At 39.3% G+C, this 22,050-nt stretch overlaps 1 protein-coding gene across 1 annotated transcript in view; it reads right to left on the bottom strand.

The window, feature by feature from the left end:
• Smp_157980 (hypothetical protein) overlaps nucleotides 1-6,119 on the bottom strand; it is a gene marked incomplete at both ends in the record, with an annotated part of 27,002 nt that extends 20,883 nt beyond the window's left edge. Inside the window, 7 exons of the mRNA XM_018798856.1 lie at nucleotides 1,622-1,733; nucleotides 3,519-3,628; nucleotides 4,734-5,055; nucleotides 5,092-5,141; nucleotides 5,180-5,468; nucleotides 5,504-5,626; nucleotides 5,667-6,119. Coding sequence (XP_018650703.1) covers nucleotides 1,622-1,733; nucleotides 3,519-3,628; nucleotides 4,734-5,055; nucleotides 5,092-5,141; nucleotides 5,180-5,468; nucleotides 5,504-5,626; nucleotides 5,667-6,119 — 1,459 coding nt within the window. The remainder of the gene's footprint in view (nucleotides 1-1,621; nucleotides 1,734-3,518; nucleotides 3,629-4,733; nucleotides 5,056-5,091; nucleotides 5,142-5,179; nucleotides 5,469-5,503; nucleotides 5,627-5,666) is intronic.
• Nucleotides 6,120-22,050: the final 15,931 nt, after the last annotated feature.

Here is a 22,050-nt window from a genome sequence, read left to right as displayed (position 1 = left end):
CATGTTTAAGATATTCTAAGTCCTAGGAGTATCTAGCTCGGCAGTTGTTATGATCGATATGTATTACTATCAATTATTTTTATCTTTCTCCTTGCCACTGTGTTAGGATTAGCTTCTATACCTGATCAGAGAATTTCAGAATTGTGAATGAAAGTCATGTATCTTGTTCATGTCCTGGGAGTTCTAGTGGGAAGCGGTGACCAGTGGAGTTCAACCACGTCTGTTGTGAGATAACAACTCACTGAAGATAATGGGTGAGCGGTTGCTCAAACAACATGATATAATTCAATGATGTTTTCAAAATATCACAATAATATATTGTACCAACTAGATAAAAGCGATGAACATGCATGCAAATACAGTCGTTTAGATACACTAAAGTTAATAGGCATCCATATACTATGTAGAGCAAATGGGAGACAGTCACAAAACAATATACAATGTAACTACACTTCACAAGCACACAAGTTTTATACATTTGGCTTTGAACCATACTTTAGTTGTGTGTTAGTCAGTAATACTGTCGGAGTGTTATACTGAAATAGGTGACACAAGGTTCGAGCCAGTGGCCAAGTAGATGTAAGTCACTAAACTAATACGAATTGTTAATCAGCTAGCATGCTCTAACATATATAGTGGCTTTAATCAATTCAGTATAACCAACATATTAATATTGAAGACTACAGTTGGATGTAATCGAGAAGCTTTAAAAGGGTAATCACTTTTAATGACAATGTAACTTTTTACGGAGGATCCGATAAAATCTAAATTGATAAGGTTGAGAACTGTTAAAACACGTAGAACACTTGTCTATTTCATAAGCTATCTAGTAATAAACATTCTAAACTACATTCGGTAAAAGTTAGGACGGAAAAGTGATGTGCAGGTGATTTAGAACGTAATTACCAGTTTATTACAATTCAAATCTAAAAAGTCATACAAGTACATATACTGATACAACATAATTGTTAAGTACGAGTTTATCTGCTGCCTTTGTTTGTTTATACGTTGGTGATGCTAGCTGTCTCTCAAAATCAAAGCACGTTGGGTGGAGTCCGAACCAGTGAAGGAATGTTTTAATCACTTAAATACAACCATGAAATACATAAATTAACTTATCTACCAGGTATTCAGATATGACGCACACGAAAAGTGTGGAAGCTAATGATACTACCCAGTTGCCTAAACCAAAGTAGCTGAAGCAGTGTGAACCTGGGACTTAATGGCTGAATGTTGAGTGCCTTATCCACTAAAATATCGCTTAACAACTAGATAACTGTAAAAACACTTGAAAATAAATATTTACAGTGGAATCCATAGCATATGTTTCGTCCTCTTTGGGACTAGTTAGATGGATGTACCTGCATCCTAGAGTTGATGTTTACTGGGCTTGAACCCAGTATCGTTCACTCTAAATGTTGTCAAGTTATCCACCTAGCTACTGAATTCAGATAGCCACTAACTTGTGCAATGGGATCCAAATAACTAATACAAAGGAACTCGAAAATCAAGTTTCAAAATATTTACCGATATTTGAGCATAATCATATGTTCATTTTAAAAAGGCTGACTAAACTAACTAAACTTGCTTTACATTCTGAAAAACACTAACCATTACTTACCTGTGGTACGCATTACAAATCGATGGTAATGTAAGTCGCGTTTTAATCTATCAATAGTATCAAAAGCCGCGAAATAACGGAACGGAAACTGTTTCCCTTCCATAATAATACGCTGTAGGCATTAAAAACAACAAAAAATATACTAATTTTCGTTGGATTTAGTGACTGATAAAAAAATGAAATTATACTTTATTCAATATAATTTGGTTTCTGATGAGAACAGTGTAAAAATCAACGACTTGATCACAGAAAACAAATGATTTGGTTCAAGAGTTCATTCTGTATTTACCTCTAAATCATAAGATTTGTATTGTTCCACATTCTTCGATTTCACTCTTGCCCTTCAAACTGTCCATCTTTCATTTTTAGATTTCTATATTCGAATGACAGTTACTATTATATCCCATTCTTTGCTGATCATCTTGCTGGTTTATTCCATCTGTTCCCCTGTCTCTATTTGTTATAATTTTATTTGCTAATAAACGACCCAGCTACTCCTATTGCTTAGTATTTTTATAGAATGACACTCAACAAGACCCCAAAATCAGAACACGTTGAACAGGAATGAAATTGTATTCAAAAATAATAATAGTAAGTGAACAGCAATCACTGATTTGAATAACGTTTATATATTTATAGTATATACATAAGAAGCTTCTAGATTTTTCTCCAATAATTTGCCAGGGCTGATTGGTTTGGAATTGGCCAATCAGCGCGCACCATCACGGTCATGCACATAACATGTTTTAATCCGGTTTATTTCCCGCTAACACTATTCAGTTATGTGTAGTGTGACGATTTGAATCAATGTACACAATTGTACTAGATCCTATGCTGTCTATAATGAACTGACTGACAGAACCTAACCAACGAGATAACACTCATTAAATTTTCAGGATACTTTTTCAACTCTTCAACCAAAAAAGTAAACAATTTAATGCACAAAAAAATGTATAAATAAGCATTATTAGTAGGGTGTTGGAATGTTACAATTGACAACAACGGAGTGGTGAATCAGTCTATTGAGCATTTTACTTTTGATCACGAAGTCCTTTGTTTGAAGGCCAACCTACCAACTTCAGTCTGAGTAAACGAATAATAGTATCACTGGGTCACACTCGAAATCTAGTTCTAAATCTAGTGTATCAACCTGTACCTAGCTGATGAGTTAGTATTAACAATGACTCTAATAATACACTCACTAATAACTTAATATTGCTTTAAAAGATGGAGATAGCTGGCCGACAATCCTAAATAAAACGCTTTTGTTATAGTGTGAAATTTACTGCTTCGACATAAGATTTACCCTCATATATATAAATATATATATGGGGCGGCCAAACCAAGACGTGGCATCAGAGCTTGAAGTCACGAACTTCTAGTCTGAGCCATGTTGGTAGATGCAGACTACTTGGTCGGGATCCGCGTGACTATCGTAACCAACGGTTGGAGACTCTAGGTGACATGGCTTAGAATCGATTACAATGGCGCGGGTGTATACACTCTTTATCTTCCCTTAAACCTTGAGATTTAAATTGCTTCATATCTGTCTTCCTTCCTGTATTATATCCTTATATACAACCTTTCTTTTATATATTACCACCACTAAATTAACTACTTCTATGAATCCGGAGTTCATCTTGTTGTGCTAACGAGGTATGGCAACTTGGACCTATGCATAAATGTGCCTGGTCCTACGTTGTAGCTGACTGACTGATATATATATATATATATATATATATATATATATGGTTAAGTACTACGTCAGTTACTTCGTTCTGATTCTGCCTATGGTAAACAGATGCTTTTGACAGATGCTTTTGACAGAATAACAGTTGTCATGTTACGTAATTAGAAACAACAATGTGAGAAGAATGCTATAAAACACAAGTGAAACAGGATCTGTAAGCCTCTTCAAGACTATCTCATGAATACTATCTTGAACATTGGATAGCAAAATATTTCGCAAATTTCTTAACAGTGCCATATGTGGGACTTTATTTAAAGCTATGATAATTAATAAAAGTCAATTTATAAGATACCATGTATTTTTTAATATACAATTATACATACACACCAAATGAAACAGACGGTTAACTCAAACGTGGGAAGATTATAGGTTAAATTATTATTAACACTTTTTAAACTATAGTTAATGCGAGCCAATTTTAATACAAAGTTCAGAACCTTGGTTCTATACCTAGAGGACTGTGGAAAAAAATGCACGAAACCTAAGAGGATCACACTACATATACACTCTATCCAGATACTTATAGTGAGGTAGTTTGAACCGTTAATCACATACATTAGATGAAATCTATTCATGACTAATTCTTATCAGCTAATCAGAAGGTATTTATCAGCTGAAACCACAAGACAACTTTAGTTTTTATGCAAAGAACTGACTATAAAATACAAGTTTGACCCATTTTACTTTGTGACTAACAAGTAACTATTGAATTCAAAAGACGTAAGAAGACCACAGGTATTTAATTATTAATAATATTAGAAAGCCAACAACATTTGATGTAGCTAGAATTTGAACAGAACTGGAATTAAGTATAGAGTTAGAGACAAAAAGTGTACATTAATCAATGTAAGATTCGATCTGAATTAACTCAAATGATTATAATGTTATCACACCTAAATTATGTCATATGCGATAATGCAAAGTATAATGGAGGAATCTCGATGTTGCCATACATCAGTCCATACAAACATATAGTATCTACAGACCATATACCAAAAGAGTAACTTAAATTTCAGTTCATAAAACTATACTTGAAATATGGTCAACGTTATATTTATTACTGTTGTTCAGATGTCAAGGATTTAACAACAAAAATGCGTAGAAAGGAGAACACGTTAGTAGCATGATTATTTAGAATACTTATTAGCAAGAGTTTTCACTCATAAAAGGTTAAACTGGGTAACTTTGCAATTGTGTATTACATCAATCAGTATGTGTTGATTGGACAAATGGTATTTTTTTCTGGATGCAGCAACACTGAATTATTCATTCTACTGATAAAAACCGAGACTATTTTTTAAAGTTTTTTTATTATGCTTTTCCCCAAAGGGTTAAAAATATTTAACATACTATGAAACTTACTTATAAGTTTTGACCAAGAATCTGAATTGTTACCATTGACTGATAATTCTGTTTCCCATGTAACAGGAACAGGAAACTTCATACGTGTACCTGCTTTGGATGAATCCCAATCTCCTTCCAGTCCCATACGAATAAAATCAGTGCTATCTGATGGGTAAGGTTTTCCCAGAACGCACATAACGTTAAACTTAGGCTTTGATATATGCAATCTACGAATAAGCTCCTTTATTGTAAAATAAATACGAGGTGAATGTGCCAATCTATATAGAATGGCATCAATATCCGTACTGACTACTCCACTATTCCGGCTTTTTTTCAGTGCCTAAGGAAGATCACAAAAAAATAAACAACAAATTACCTTCGATTTTGTTGAACGATTAGCCCTTGCCCTGTGTTTGGAATGTTTAGCTGTTAAAATTAATTTAACAAATAGAAACTCATCTTACCAAGTTGGTACTCATCGAATTCAAGAAACTTTGATATCATACTACTTCGTAAGACCTTTGGCATACCTTTCAAACTTAAATTGCCACTTATTGTCTTTAAAGAAGTTATTAAATTTCTCGAACTTACTGCGTAGTATTCGGCAACCTCTATCCAGTCTGACGGTGTACGAATACACGAAGAAAAGTACTTCTTAATAAAAGATCGAGACCGCTCATTACAGCTAGCAACAGCTATTAACATATTGGTCGTTGTGCGTATATTCAACTCTCTACGGCAATACAAAGCCGCCTAAAATCTAACATTTTTTAAAATGTATAAAGTACTTTAAGTATAAATTCTGGATCTTTATCAATACAAGCGTGAATTGATTGTCCCAAAATAATCTTCTTTTCTTTAGATGGACCGCCATCGACTATAGAAGAGGATATACAGCTAATTAACCCTAGCTGTAAGTTTGAATATATTAGAGAATGTATAGTCACATACCTTTAGTTGTTTGTAGGTATCTCCGCGTTCGTATGTCAGTAAATCACCAAATGTATTATGAATAGGATTGCTTTCAACAGAACCACCAACCGTACATTCTAGTATATCTTGAAAACTAGTATCTGAAATTTTGATTATAGCGTCTTTTAACCAGTCAATAGGGGTTGATTTAAGTGGACTGGCATCACTTGTTTGTTTCGCCTCATGATGTTTATCGTTAGGTCTGATTGTTTCTTTATGATCACAATGTAGGACTGAACCTGTATATGAAAGACTGATGGATGATTTTAATGACTCGTTATTTAATGAGAGCGAAGAAAGTGTACTGGAAGCTGAAGACGTTTTAGCAAAAGGTTCATCTAAAAGTTTGTTTTTCACTAAGTTCTTCCCTTCCAAATATACAGGTGATAACAATGAAGAAGGTCCTTTAAGATGTCCAGATTCATGATCCATTCTCATAAATTACAAGTACATCGGATTGTAATATAACCTTTACTATGAACTAATTGTTGTTAACTTAAAATGATGGGGACCACGAAAATTTACCGGAACACAGTAGGTCAGATTCTGAAAAACAGGAATAAAAAGAGAGTAAAATTGACGAAAACACAGCATATTTATTTATTCATTTGACTGCATAAATATTGGTACAAGGGGGCACTACATACATATACGCCACACAATAACAATGAGAATGGCAAGAGACAATGTGTAAAGTGCGTATAAAAAAAAGAACAATAACGATCACAAATCAGTGTACGCTAGTGAAAAATAATAGTAATGGGAGAAACAGAAAAGTACAATGAGAAAGAATTCTTTCAGTCAAAGAAGTTATGGTCACTTTATATGAGGAAAGTAAAAGAAGGTTATGGCAGGATCGCCACTGGCTTCTATTCTGAGCCATATCTGATAATGTATATAGGGTTTCTAGCATGCTAATAAACTTCTCAGGCATACCCTTTTTCAATAGACAATCCCAGAGGAAAGTCCTACCCAACGAATCGAAGGCAGCCCTGATATCAAGGAACACTATGATTGTTGACCTGTGATAAATATGGAGGTGTTCTAACATTTACCAGAGGGTGAAGATATGATCAGTACATCCTCAACCAGAACGAAAACTAGCCTGCTCCTCGCGAGCCAATCTTTCTCGGGTTTTGAACAACCTACGAAGTATGACAGAAGCCAATAGTTTGGACGCAATCGAAAGTAGACTTATCCCCGGATAGTTGTTACAGAAATGACGTGAACCCTTTTTAAAGATAGGGACAACTATCGACTCGTTTCATGATGTTGAAACACTCTCTAGCTCCCAAACTTTTGTAAACAGCTCGGTCAATTCCTTAGCCAGAAAGTCACCACCATCTTTAAAAGGACCAGGAGGTAAGTCATCTGGGCCCAGTGATTTGTAGCGTTTCAAGAGTTAGAATCCCTTGTGGACCTCCGCCTCATTCGGTGGACCAGTCGTTACAGGCCATGAAGGGAAGGACAGTCTAGTCGATGTCGACGGAGCAGTAGGCTAGTTGAAATGCCCCTCGAAGAAATCTGCCCATCATCCAAGTCGTCGATGGATGTTAGTGATTGGCATCCTATCGTCCTCACAGATTGTTCCGCCCAGACAAGACTTCTTGCTGCCAGTGGCTCGGATGAGTTGAAAGAGCTTCCGGCAGTTAATAGATGCAGCTGCTGCTTTCAACTCATTAGTGCTCTCCAACCGCCAGGCTTCTCGGTCTTCACGCAAGCTTTGTCCGATTCCATTACGTAAAAGCCTGTGTTTGTGGCCAAACTCACGGTCATCCGAAGTAGACCGACAGACTTCAATGAGTTATAAGGAGCCTGAAGAAACACAGAGCTTATAAGCGGGACGTCTCGCGAAGCCGCAAGTGACTTTACTCGCCATTTTTATGGCGTCATGCAATTGCAACCAATGCTCATCTACACTTTTCGGCGAGACGGTAGCTGGCTTAGAACCTAGCTCGGTGTGATACTTAGTTGCAACAGAAGCTGCAATCAATCCGTTTAGGACGATGAATTCGTTGACCACTGAAAAGTAAGGTAAGATTGGTGCAAACAAGGGCATGATGAGAGTCCGAATAGGTGCTCCAAGAGAAGCGGCAGTCTTGTGCACAACCGCGCCAGCGGTAGGTGACCGCGATATGATCAATTTTTAACAAACAAGCGCATATGTGGCGCATATGTATCTGGTGCTCTTTTGTACCAATATGTGTTTAAATAAATAATGGTAAATAATAAGTAAATACGCGTTTTGAAGCCTGTACATACTGATCTGTATATTTTCATCCAAACCATCAATAAAAATATTAAAAAGAGAAAACTGAGAATTTACTAATTGATTGACAATATACTACAATCTTTGATCCGTTTCTTATTTAAAAAAAAACGTGTATCCACTCATGAAAATTTTATAAACACAAGCAAAATATACTTTGAGTGTTTATATGAAGTATAAGTATGTTAAACACAAGGTAGTGTGATTACAATAATCATTATACCACTAAAAATAGATCATATAGATGCTATCAATTACTTTGATTGCATCGTTCCCTCAATAGTTATATTCCTTTACGCAGAAAAACCAGAAATGAAATCTGGTTATGCAATCATAAGGTCCGTCAGCTGGCGCTAGCTTGAGAAGTTAGTGTAGCTGACTAGCCATTCACAAAAAATGAAAATGGAGGGTAAGAAAAGTTGGTTGATGACGAAAACAGTCACTACTCAACTCTGAATGGATTTAGAGCATTAGCAGCAACTCATGAGGCTACAAGTTTAAAAGTGCGGCACTAAAAACAAATTCAGTGGGTTTTAAAAAATAAGAATATCAGTCTTTCGAGCAAAGTGAATACATGCAGTTTTATGAACGTCATTTAAGCACCTGTTAAGACAGTGAATACCGCACTAAAGTTCAGCTGAAGTGAAAAATGATAATATGATGCAAGATCTTAATTACTCCTGACGTGGCTAATGATAAGATGACTATCGTTATCATTGTCCTTTCTATATAAGTTACTAATAATATTTTGAAGTACTATTTCTCATAAACTTAAATGAAACTATGAGCGAGATAACAATTATTCCCATTAAAAAGTCAACCAAACCTATGGAGTTCATAAGCTAATTTAGAAGGCTCTGAGCCTCATCAACTTTACTTTTATAACCAGTATTACCAGTCCCAATACCACTACCTTGGAGAAATGTTGAGGTTTTTCCGAAAACTTGGGGATTTTCAGCAGGCCTTAGAAAATGTTGGGGGCTTTGTGACGTTTCCTTAAAGTTTTCTATGGAGGTTTCCCCAAAAAAGGAAGATCGGGGTACTATAAAGAATTGTAGACATGTGCGTTACGCACCATAATTAGTTCTTTATAATCATAAGTTTGGCTTAGTGAAGGCTGAACATCAGTATTATTAAAAAATGACTGAATGTAACTAACTTCGTGAGAAGCAGTTAGAAACCCGGAACAATTGAGCTTTATATGTGTGAGACCAATTACAAAACCGTGAAGTGATAGAAGAACCTTAGTTGACCTTCAAAATAAAGAAAACAAAACAAACCAAACCTCGAAATTCAAAGTTTGTAAGACAGAGTTGATGAACTTCAGTTTTCCAAGATTTGCACCCTGGTAGTAGTAGTAGTAGTAGTAGAAGAGTGGCAGTGGAGGTGGAGGGTTATTCAATATCCCTCATCTTGGTAACGAGTTTATATAAGCCGATTGAATAATTTGCGCTCGCTTCTTGTTGTTTCAGTACAATCCCAGGACTTTGGCGATATCTAAAAGTGATGATCTAATCAATTGATTACACTAGTCCCCATCAACTTTAAAGTTATCTGTGCGTCCGTGTACCTAGTATTCTCAGTAAGTATTTTTGCCTCAGAACAGTTGGGTTTATGGAGCCAGCAGATATCACAATACCAGGTAGGAGATTGGTCTCAGTGTAAAATTTAATAGGGAGACAATTCGAGTTTTTCATATTCACCCCGCGAATTAAGGACAAAACGAACAAGTGAGTATTAACAATGACAGAGATGTAAAATGTAGTGTAATCTCCTTTAACAGGCAATCATCGACTCAGTACGCTTAACTGGTCTCAAAATGTCAATGTGCAGGACCATCAAGAGTAACTTAAAGAATGATCAGCAAGTCATTTTCAACGTTGAAAAGAATGATACTAGAATCTCTCCGAAGACACAATGTGGATAAAGTATTGAAGATACGACGGATATTCTATTTTTACAACTAGCTACCATTAGCACCTTCTATATTCGATCGTTCCCAGTCAAAGGAAATCAGAAGTCAGACGAGAAGAGACAGGAAAGATATATTTGATACGTTACCAATATATCGAGAGACTTCGTTCTTAACTGGCTATTGTAACGTAGGAGCTGTGTCCCACGCCGAGTTGAAACGTGATCTGGTACGGATGCATGACCGAAAGCCTTCAGCTAAACAAGTCCACTTAAACAACGTGGTCAGCATCCAATGTCGAACACTTAATGAGCTATTGATTTTGGGGATTTATTTACAGCTACAGATCATTCCCCCCTTAGTGAGGTAGTGATGCCCCTAAGACGTGACCAGCCAGAAGTTTAAACCCAATGAGTTTGTCGTTGGTAAACACTCTTCTGATAGCTTACTTCGTTTAGCAGCGTCTAGTCGTCTTTCCTTAAACTAAGGGACCATGAGGTACAACATAACAGTAAAGAAATGAAATACAATGAAAATTTCGGTTCCTTGGGAAACTTCGTCGTTCTTTTCCAGTCGTTCTGGAAAAGAGAAAAAAGTATAACCTGTGAGTGCATGTCGAAAATACACTCGTACTTGCGTAAGGACACAAGATGAGCGGGAAAAATTAAACTAATACACTTGCAAAAAGCGTAAAAGCGATCGGAAAAAAAATGGTTTTTTTGGTTTTTTTTACATATAAAAAATATATAAATACGCTCAAAAAAATGAAAATGTTTTTTTTTATAAATAAAAATGAGCATATTTAAAAAAAAATTTTATAATAAACAATGAAAGGGTAGTTCAACATAAAACCTGTGTCCTACGTGCAATATCCGTTAAGATGTTCTGGAAATCTTACTCTTCTTCCAGAACGCGTTGTTTTAGGTCTATCTATCGTCGTTGACGAAGTATCAAGTTGTGTATCGGCTGTCGTGTAGGGTACAACGAGTGTAGGAGCCGTGTCGTACGATTGTACCGGAGGAAAATCGACGTAGCTAGGGTTTCCTTCTAAGTACGCTGCTTTGAGTCGATCGATACTGATGCTATCGTTCGTACCGTTCTTATCTACTACATAGTACTTAGGTTCGCGTTGAAGAACTTTGAAGGGTCCTTCGTATGCTGATTTGAGGGGTCGTCGATGTGGGTCTCGACGAACGAAGACGTGTGTACTATGTCGTAATTCGGGTTGAACGAAAACATCAGTTGATTGAGGTCGAGTGTGAGCAGGTTTAACTGAACGCATAGCGTTTGTAAGCCTACTCGTGTAAGAGTTTAGATCCAGGTGCAATGAAGAAGCTGAAGGATCCACGAATCCTCCTGGGAGTCGGAGTGTCGTTCCGTAAACGAGTTGAGATGCCGTGTATCCAATGTCAGCTTTCACTGCATTGCGGATACCTAGCAAGACGAGTGGAAGAGCGTCTGTCCACTGTGAAACTTTTGAAGCTGATAATGAAGCTTTTAGTTGTCGATGAAAACGTTCTACCAACCCGTTTGCTTGTGGGTGGTAGGCGGTCGTTCGGAAGCGCGTGATTCCTAAAAGTGAGGTTAGACAACGGAAAAGTCCAGATTCGAATTGGCGTCCGCGGTCTGTAGTGATCGTGGAAGGGCAGCCGAAATTCGCTACCCATCGTTCGACGAAAGCGCGAGCCACTGTTTCAGCAGTAATGTCCTTAATCGGTACTGCTTCTGGCCATCGAGTAAAACGGTCTACGCATGTTAGGAGATATGAGTATCCGTTTGAGTCGGGTAAGGGTCCTACCAAATCTAGATGGACGTGGTCGAAACGAGCGTCAGGGGTCTTGAAAGAGCCTGAGGGACATTTGTTGTGTCTTATGACCTTAGATTTCTGACAGCTTACACAGGAGCGTGCCCACTCCCTCACGTCTTTATTCATGCCAGGCCAGCAAAAGCGTTCGGCTATAAGTTTGACTGTTGCACGAGCACCTGGGTGAGAAATATTGTGCAACGTATTGAAGACGTTGCGTCGATAATGTTTTGGTACTATTGGACGATCCCTACCTGTAGATGTGTCACAGAGTAAGGTTTCCTTACCTGTTCCCATCTGCCTAATACTTAGTTTAAGAGTTGTCGAGGATAACTCATGCTGAAGATCAATGTCTTCCTTTTGAAGCTGAGCGAGTTTAAGAAGGTCGATTCCTTGGAAACTGTTCAAGGAGCTAATTCGAGACAAGGCGTCTGAGACTACATTGTTTGCTCCAGAAATATGTTGTATGTCTGAAGTAAACTGCGAAATGTAGTCGAGTTGTCGAGACTCTCGCGGTGAGTACTTGTCTGAAGATGAACTTGAAGAGAAATTAAGAGGTTTGTGATCGGTCAGTCAGTCAGTCAGTTACAACGTAGAACTTCGTACGTACGTACATCAGTTCGAGTTGCCATACCACATTAGCACAGAGATGAAGTTGTCGATTCAAATCCCATAATGGTAGAAGTAGTAAGAGTATAAGCAGTAATCGGAAAGATTAGGGTTTGAAGATGTTATTGAAGGAGTATAATACAAAAAAATTCCACGCTGCTTCGGGGTGGACACAACTTACATGTCTGTCTAACTGTTTTTCCAGTTGTTCCTGAAATATATTCTAAGCTTGCTTATCATTAAGTAGAACCCTTAGAGGCTTCCCTGCAGTGTCTTTCCTACGTCCAGTTAGTCTCAGACAGATACGTACTCACACTAGAGCATGATCTGAATCTAAACATGTGCCCCAGAATGAGCGACAGTCTTCTATCGAGCCCCTCCATCGTTGGCTGATAGCGATGTGATCTAATTGGGTCCAACGTTGGGACGAATTCGGGGGTCACCATGTCAAAAGATGTTTTTCCTTATGCTTAAAGTTAGTATTTGCAAGAAATAGGCGGTTATCTGAGCACAGCTGCAACAGACGGTCGCCATTATCTGTCCTTTGAGCCACGACACCATAAGATCCAGCCAGGTGTCTTTCCCTTTCACTTAGTTGACCTACTTGAGCATTAAAGTCACCAGCCACTAATACTACATCAGAACGCCTAGCTTTTCGGATAAGGTCAGAAAGTTTCCTGCAAAACTCATCTTTTATATCGTCTGAGCTACAGTCAGTGGGAGAGTAGGCAGAGACGACGAAGAGACAACGACGAGTTTCCCTATCTTTCCGAGTCCTTACTGATCCGTTTAGTCGGACAGCGCATAGACGACTGTCTACTGGGATCCAGTCCAAAAGAACCAGTTCTGCCCTAGGACTTAATGCTATACCTACTCCAGCGAGACCACGGGATGCAGCATCAGGGCTTCCAGATACACGAAGCGTGTATCGAGATGGTTCTTTATTTTGATTAGGTGAGGTCAAATGAATGACTCTACTCGGATCTTGTATGCGCGTTTCGGAGACGCAGCATACATCGATGGTGTAAGATTCTAGAGTCCTAGCTAAGGAAGCCTGTTGTCCTATTTGGCACAATGTTCGGACATTAAAAGTTCCTACATGTAGTTTAGAGCGTGGTTTCAGGAGACCAGGAATAACGTTCCGTGTACACGAATCGTTTGCCCTAGCGGTGCGAGGTGATAAAAGGACATGGGAAGGGTTAGTCGTGGAGATAAGAGAGTTGTTAGGAGGTGTAGGAAGGATTTGAAAGTGACCAACTTGGTCTCGTGTGCTGTTACGGGTATGAGGGCTAATATCACTCCCCGGCTGCCCACACCGTGGAAGGGTATTTCTTGAGGGACCTGAAAAAGAAGTCGGATTAGTGTTGGTCTTAACGACCTGGAAGCGTGACCGCAGTGCCCAAGGGACAACTGCTTGAGGCCGGTCACGCACGGCCTTTTTGTGGGGGGATTTTTGACATGTTAGCTCCGTTCTTCAAAGGACCTTACCGCCGGAGACGGAAATCCGTGGGATAAGGCGAGGTGTGCATTTTTAGGGTCGACCTTTTCTAACCCCACCCCTCCTTGTGGGAAGGCAGCATCGCTGTTGTACTGGTTGTCTGAAGGAAACACCTTACTGCCGTCACACCTCTGTACAGTCGGCAGTACGACTTCGCCTTCGATGGAATGTTGGAAATGCTGTACAGCACAATACATAACTAGGAGTTCCCTACCGAACGTGCTGTACCTAGATTCCGCGTCTAGCAACCGTCTCGAGAAGAATCCTAAAGGTTGCCACGAGTTGTTAACCCGTTGTTGTAAGACTCCTCCGATTGCTGAGTCGGATGAGTCTACGGCGATACTAATGGGCGCTTGAGTGTCCTGATGAGCAAGCAGGGTTGCCTTAGCGATGTGTTCCTTAACTGTGGAGAATGCTTTACGGGCTGTGTCGTCTAAACTAATTGATTTTGCATTTCCACGAAGTTGGTCGGTTAACGGTTTCATAAGGGATGCGCATTTGGGTATGAACCGTCTGTAGAAACTTACAAGTTACTTAAAAGTTCGTAACTGCTTGATCGTGGTCGGTTCTGGGTAATCCAGAATGGCCGCCACTTTGCTTCTAAGGGATCGGATGCCTTGGGCATCAATAGTGTGTCCTAAGAAGTCTAAGGAGTTGGTTCCTATTTGGCATTTCTAAATGTTTACAGTAATGCCATGCCTTTGGAGTCGATCGAAAACAATGTCCAGATGCTTGAGATGTGATTCTCTGTCCGGACTTGCTATTAGACAGTCATCAACATACGCATGTACGAAGTTGAGACCTCGAAAGACGTCGTCTATAAACCTTTGGAAGGTTTGAGCCACATTTCTTAAACCAAAAGGCATTCGCGAGAATTCGTAAAGACCGAAAGGAGTGATGATGGCGGTTTTAGGAATGTCGTCAGGTGCCATCGGGATTTGGTTATAAGCCTTAACTAAGTCGATTTTTGAAAAGACAGTTGTACCTTTCAAGGTAGCTGTCAAATCGTGAATATGAGGCAACGGGTAACGATCGGGAATGGTTTTAGCATTCAGACGCCGATAATCACCAGTTGGCCGCCAATCATTGCTGTCCTTTTTAGGGACCATGTGCAGTGGGGATGACCATGGACTATTTGATGGTCGAATTATCCCTAAGTCTATCATATGGTCGAATTCGTTTTTGGCTAACCTAAGGTTTTCGGGAGCGAGTCGTCGGGCTTTCGAAAATACAGGTGGTCCTGTAGTCGAGATGTGATGTGTAACATTGCTGGTTACACAAGGCAATTTCGGTTGCGGTTGATATATCCCTGAGTATTTGTCCAGTAATGATTGGTACAAGGGGTCTATGGTGTGCTTAATCGTGACTGGGGATAACCTGCAACCAGAACAAGGAGTTACTCACACAGATAACTTAGTGTTTCTGTCTATTAACCTTCGTGAGCGTGTGCCGATGAGTAGGTTGTGGTATTGTAACAGGTCGATACCAATGATTGGCATAGAGACATCTGCAACCACGAAAATCCAGTGTATGGGTTTGCGTAAAGCCACGTTAAGGTAGACGTACCTTTTACCGTAAGTAGCGATCGGTTTTCGGTTAGCCGCCTGTAAACTTAAAACAGACTCTTGAAGTCTGTCGTTAGAGTTCGCGAGAAGAACGCTAACTTCTGCGCCGGTATCGACGAGGTAGCGAACTTTTGTGGTCACATCAGTGACATATAAGAGGCGGCTGTGTTCGTCGACTACGGTTGCCGTTAATGCGTGCCGGCTGGGAAGTTTCCCGAACTGTTTTTCGTGTCATTCGATTTCGAGGTCGGATAATTGCAGGGTTTCCTGCAATTTCTGGAAGACTTACCGTACTGGTTATGATACCAGCACCAGTCGGGATTATCTGTCTCTCGTGGTCGAGAGACAGATCGCCTACGTGAGACACTTCTACGCGGGGTTTTTGACCGACTACTGTCATTACGAACTCTAAGATATCGTGTAAGCGTGTGACATAGTTCGGCTATGTCAGTCGGGGTCGATTGAGGTTTTTTCTTGACGGAAAAAACCTCGGCCATAGATGATTTTGTGATTTCTGAAATGCAGTCGGCAGATGCAGCCAGCTCGTCTATGGCGTTGTTTTGAAACGAGACGAGCACTGCCTGTACCTGTTTCGGGAGTTTAGACAAGAAAAGTTGTCTGAATAGACCATCATCGAAAGTTCGTTGGCCGATAACCTCTCTCATTCTTAGCAACATATCTGTCGCAGAACCATGATGTAGGTCGATGTTATGGAGGAGTTGGTCTAACCGTTGTTGGTCGGTTAGGACTCCACGTTTTAGAATCGAACATTTGAGAGTTTCGTAAGGTTCGGGAACATCACTAGTAAACATACTAGGTGTTACGTACCTGTTTAATTCGCGCGGTAATGCCTTAACTACCGCGAGGAGTCGTGTGCGCGAGTCCGTGGTTCCGTGCATGCAAAAATCAGCCTCTGCGTAGCAGAACCAGGACTCGATATTGTCGGGCCAAAATGGCGTTAACTGAATCGAAATAGAGGGAATAGACTTTAACTTAAAAACCTTAGGTGAGTTTTCCGTCATAGTAATATTAGGAACGAAAAATGTCTAACTAAAATATATCCGGGACAAAACTCGAGAAAAAAAAGTATATCACAATATATAAAATTCAAATAAAGAATAACAATGAACAATATTCCAAAAAGGAACGGACTCACAGTTATTGGCTTGGTGTACCAGATCACGTCGGGCTCACCACTGAAGATATTCTGGTTTTACAACTAGCTACCACTAGCACCTTCTATATTCGATCGTTCCCAGTCAAAGGAAATCAGAAGTCAGACGAGAAGAGACAGGAAAGATATATTTGATACGTTACCAATATATCGAGAGACTTCGTTCTTAACTGGCTATTGTAACGTAGGAGCTGTGTCCCACGCCGAGTTGAAACGTGATCTGGTACGGATGCATGACCGAAAGCCTTCAGCTAAACAAGTCCACTTAAACAACGTGGTCAGCATCCAATGTCGAACACTTAATGAGCTATTGATTTTGGGGATATATTTACAGCTACAGTATCACTCATCATCTATTGTATTGAGTGAAGATAGGTTCCCAATAGTCTATTCGTATACAGGACATCTTCTTCGAAGTAAATGCATCATCCGGCGCAAGTATTTTCAATAAGTTCTTAATATCAACTTTAGTAAAGATTGTAAAGTTCGAGAGTTCAGATCATTATTTAAGCCATTAATTAACAATGATGATTTGGGTTGTCCGTGTGTAGATAGCGTCGAGTCTTGATGGACTGTGATCACCACTACAATGAGATTACGCGCCCAAAAACTACTTGGTCCCCTCGATAACTCTTAAACCAGAAGACTGTAATTAGTCCACATAAAGTTTATTTATTGGCGATCTCGTGGTATCGAAAGAATACCGAGACGTGCCAAAGAAAACAGGCAAGAAGGGCAGAGCGTAAGAAAGTTCGAACCAAACAAGGCGGACGACCGAACGAAAAGTGACTTTGGTACAGCTAAAAAACAACGAGTACGATAAAACAATTACTGGTACAATTGGTTATGATAATAATTGTTTTCATTACACCAATCGCGTTCTTGTCGAAAAAAAGCTGGTCACTACACATGGATTGAGCCCCATTGGCACTCTGTATGTTAATAAAAATTAACCTGTTTGAGTACAACAAACTGACAGATCTTAATCTCTCTTTCAGATAACTGATGACTACATAAATAAATATTCACTTATAGAGTGGTAATTTTGTTCCCCGTAAAGAACACAATGGTCTGTCTTAAGGAGAACCTCACAAAAAAATCTAGAAGTCCCAAATGCAACTGAGCGTTGTGTTCCAGTGAGTGTCCAGCCCTTCCAGATATTCAGTGGATTTTTATCACACGGTATTTCTGGGCGAAAACCATACTAGGGATCAGCAAAAATAAAGCTAGTGTTCAGATAATGACGGAAGATCTATGTGTGACTCTTTTTTTGACTGTGATAAAGAACAACGTAATCAGTCAGTAATTTTAAGATTTCGCCTGATAATCCTTCTTTATGTACGGGTATAACGACACCCCTTTTTTGACCAGAGGATAATCTACCCTTTGATAGCGAACAGTTGGAGAGAGTAGCATAACGGAAGGCTGACAAACTACTTCAGGAATCCGGACCGGATACCATCGGGCCAGGAGAACTCAAACGTCTCAGAATTCCAATGATGTTTGAGGGATCCAAACTCCATGCTATTTAAATTTCCGCAGAAGTGGGTTGGGAGGTAAGTTGTAGACAGAGACTTATCATGGTCTTTGTGTTAAGATGGGAATCCTTTAGTTGTAGTCTGATAACCACATTATGGTGGCCAAATATTATTGAAGAATATCGCCCCGAAATATTTATTTGAGATACATACCCTTTTTCCCTAAGCCAAGCAAAAGCTCGTTACTGATTTTCATATCCCTCATCATATGAGACCTATAGATTATTCTATGTCAATTGGTTTTTTAATCCAAAATACCACATCATGTGAACAGTTGTCTATGTTGTTGAAGAAACCTAATTTGTTTCCGAAGAAAAGCCTACCCCTGTTGAGCTAATAAATACTAGAATCTAGCTAGAAAAAGGGTCTAGTCAGTTTAACAAAAGCCGATCAAGGAACTGGATGAGAGTGTCTTTAGGATGATTCTTCTGCTTTAATCTGATTACATTTGCCCCTCCACAATAACTTCGAGGTCTGGTATGACTGCCCAGATAATTGTTTGCTTGGTCTTTGGCGTGCACTGAGCATTAATTGCCAACCGACTGATTTTCCCTATTAAAATCATAATGGAAACAATTATTATTATGACCAACTGTACCAGTGATTATTATACTGCACCTGTTCATTTAAGTGTACTAAAAAACACTCTTCCGTTGTTTGTGACCTTACACGAACTCTAGTACGCTCGATAGTCCCGCTTGTGGATTTTGGCACGAATTCGGTATTGTTTCGATACCACGAGATCTCCAACAAATACATCTTACTACAACCTTCAACTGTCTTCCGACATTTAGTCTTTAGAGGGGTCTAATCTAGCAACTCGCACGTAGTTTTCGTGTAATGGTAATCATATTCAGCCGCAACTCGACGCCTACTACAGGATAAACCAATCTCAAAAACAATATAACGGTGTGTTGCAATACTTGTCGCCGAGAGCCCTAGAACTACAGGTCAAAGAGATTATAAACCGTACGGAAATCCCACTATGTGACACATCAAGCGTAGGCATCATCCAATCGAGCAGACATATTTTCGTCCCAACATTGGACACATTATACAATTAGTCCCCTCTAAATGTTGAAACAAGCATCAAGCTCATTACTGAATGATTTTATCTGTCTGGCATGAATAAGGGCACAAAGAAGTGGGTACACTTATGTGTAAGATATCAAAAATATGATGTCAACAGACATAATCAGTTTCACTAAGGTTCAGCTATAACCCTTGGTGCTCGCATCGACCGTATCCACTTTAATTTGATAAATGCCTTCTCAGAATGGTATTGATACTATTATATCAAAAACTCGTAAACCACCTTGCCTGGTGACCAATGGCAATGACTATTAGTGGCATTACTGTTGGAACGATGGTCTACTCCTTTGACGAGCAACGAAACCTAAAGGTCAGTTGATCTTTGACTATTGCTACCAGTATTAATAATAATATTACAGAAAGCGGTCACTTGATAAAATCAAAACTCCTAGGCTCATGCTGAAGTCTCAGAGGTGATGCCATCATGAACGACAGCGATAGCTAACCACTTAAAGGCTAATGTTTCAGTGGAGCGATTACACAAAGTTAGAAATTTCAGCTTCAGATGTAGACATATGGAAATGGACTAACGCACTTCCATTTGTTTCACCAGAAATTCAGAAAGCAGCGAAAGCCGATTCTGGGTGCAGTCGAACTTGTAGGTAGTATAACATTATGACTTCCAGAATTCACTAATCTCCCTTCTTCACGGAGTGTGAATGTCAACTACAATACGAGCCGACTTACAAACATTGAGTATCTAATTAAACTTGCCCCGACCCGACGTCAGTCAAATGACCTTCACGCCCAACCCACCTTAAGGTACAAAACACATATCTTTGTACAAACAAGTGAAGAGGAGTATTAGAGCTGAAAAGCGGAAATACGTGGAAGACCTAGCAACGATAAAGAAAAAGCTGTAAGAGAAGAAACCATGAGACAACTATGACACACGACAAAGAAACTAGCAGGGAAATATAGTAAACCAGAGAGACCGGCAAAGGATAAAGAAGGAAAGCTAATCACTGAAAGTCAATGACAGAGGAACAGATGAGTAGAACATTTTGAAGAACTCTTGAGTAGACCAGCTCTACTGATTTCACTTGACATCAAAGCAACACACGCAGACCTTACTATAGATGTCACTCCAAGAACGATCGAAGTAACCAGGATGGCCATCAAACAAATCAAGAGTGGGAAAGCAGTAGGACCTGACAATATACCAGCTGAAGCAATGATAACGGACAATGAAGTAACTGAAAACATTCTCCACGTTCTATTCAGAAAGATTTGAGAGCAAGAACAAGTGCCACTGACGGCCTGGAAAGTAGGATATTTCATCAAGATACCAAACAAAGGAGAACTGAGAAAATGTGAGAACTACAGATGCATCACACTACTATCGGTACCAGGAAAAGTTTTCAACAGAGTGTTACTGAGCCGGTTGAAAAATCCATTTGACGCCCAACTCCGAGATCAACAGACTGGATTTCGTAAGGGTTGGTCGTGCACAGACCAAATTGCGACACTACGGATCATTGTGGAACAATCAATTGAGTGGAACTCATCATCATACATCAACTACCTTGACTATGAGAAAGCATTTGGAAGAGTGGATAGATTGACCTTATAGAAACTTCTTCGACACCATGGTGTATCTGAGAAGATTGTCAACATCACTCGGAATTCATACGATGGACTACAGTGCAAAGTGATGCACTCCATGAGGACCGGAATGAGACAAGACTGTTTATTTTCCCTCTTTCTCTTTATTCTGGCAGTTGACTAGGTTATGAAGACCTCGACATCTGAGGGGAAGCATGGAATACAATGAACAGCTCGCAATCAATTAAAAAATTTACACTAAGCAGATGATCTAGTCATTCTATACAATAAACACGAACAAATGCAGATGAACACAACTAGTGTAGCAGCAACTTCAGAATCAGTAGGTCACAACATATACAAAGGAAAAAGCAAGATTCTCAGATACAACACGGAGAACATCAACCCAATCACACTTGATGGCGAAACTCCGGAAGAGGTGGAAAGTTTCACGTGCCTGGGAAGCATCATCAATGAACAAGGAGGATCGAATGCAGATGTAAACTTGAGGGTTGGGAAAGTAAGGGCCTTATTTCTACAATTGAAGAACATATAGATCTCAAAACAACTGTCAATCGAAGTGGAAGTCACAATATTCAATACGAAAGTCAACACAGCCCTACTGCAAGGAGCTGAAACTTGGAGAACTACTAAAACTACCATCAAAAAGGTACAAGTATTTATAAACAGTTGTCCATGCAAGATACTGGGTGTCCGTTGACCGGATACCGACGTCAATGACTTACTGTGACAAAGGACAAACCAGCTAGGAAAAGACATTGAAGCTGGATAGGACATACCTTGCGGAAACCATCAAACTGTATCACGAGACATGCTCTTACTTAGAATCCTGAGATCAAAATGAGAATGAAGAAGACCCAAGAACACATTGCGACAGGAATTGGGAGGAGATATCAAAAGAATGAGAAAATGAGTAAAGAACACTTTGAAAAGCAAACATTAGGTTATTAATACTTAAGCGCCTTTTTTCTCTTCAAGTAACAATAGTATGTTTCATTTAGAATTATTTTTCACTGATTAAACTGAAATGAAGAATACACTTCTACATGCAACAATTAGTCAGTAAGGATTATCTTGTTACATTGATTATATATGTGTTAGTGTATGTTAATATTTACGCGTTATACTGTGTCCAAACCTTCATACATGCATACTTTATTCTCTTAATTTACCATTCCGAGTATCTCACTGATTTTCAAGAGATATTTATCATACAGTGAATGATTAAAAACAAACAAACAACTGATTTACTGCTAATGATTTATCTTCAAAATTATCTGCATTTTTATTGTGTACATCTGTGTGCATGCGTCTGTGTATTGCCTTTGTCTATTGT

Source organism: Schistosoma mansoni, chromosome 3 (genome assembly GCF_000237925.1).
Source record: "Schistosoma mansoni strain Puerto Rico chromosome 3, complete genome".
In the NCBI taxonomy this organism is placed as follows: Eukaryota; Metazoa; Platyhelminthes; class Trematoda; order Strigeidida; family Schistosomatidae; genus Schistosoma; species Schistosoma mansoni.
The sequence above is the reverse complement of the archived record's forward strand: the minus strand, read 5'-3'. Positions and strand labels throughout refer to the sequence as shown.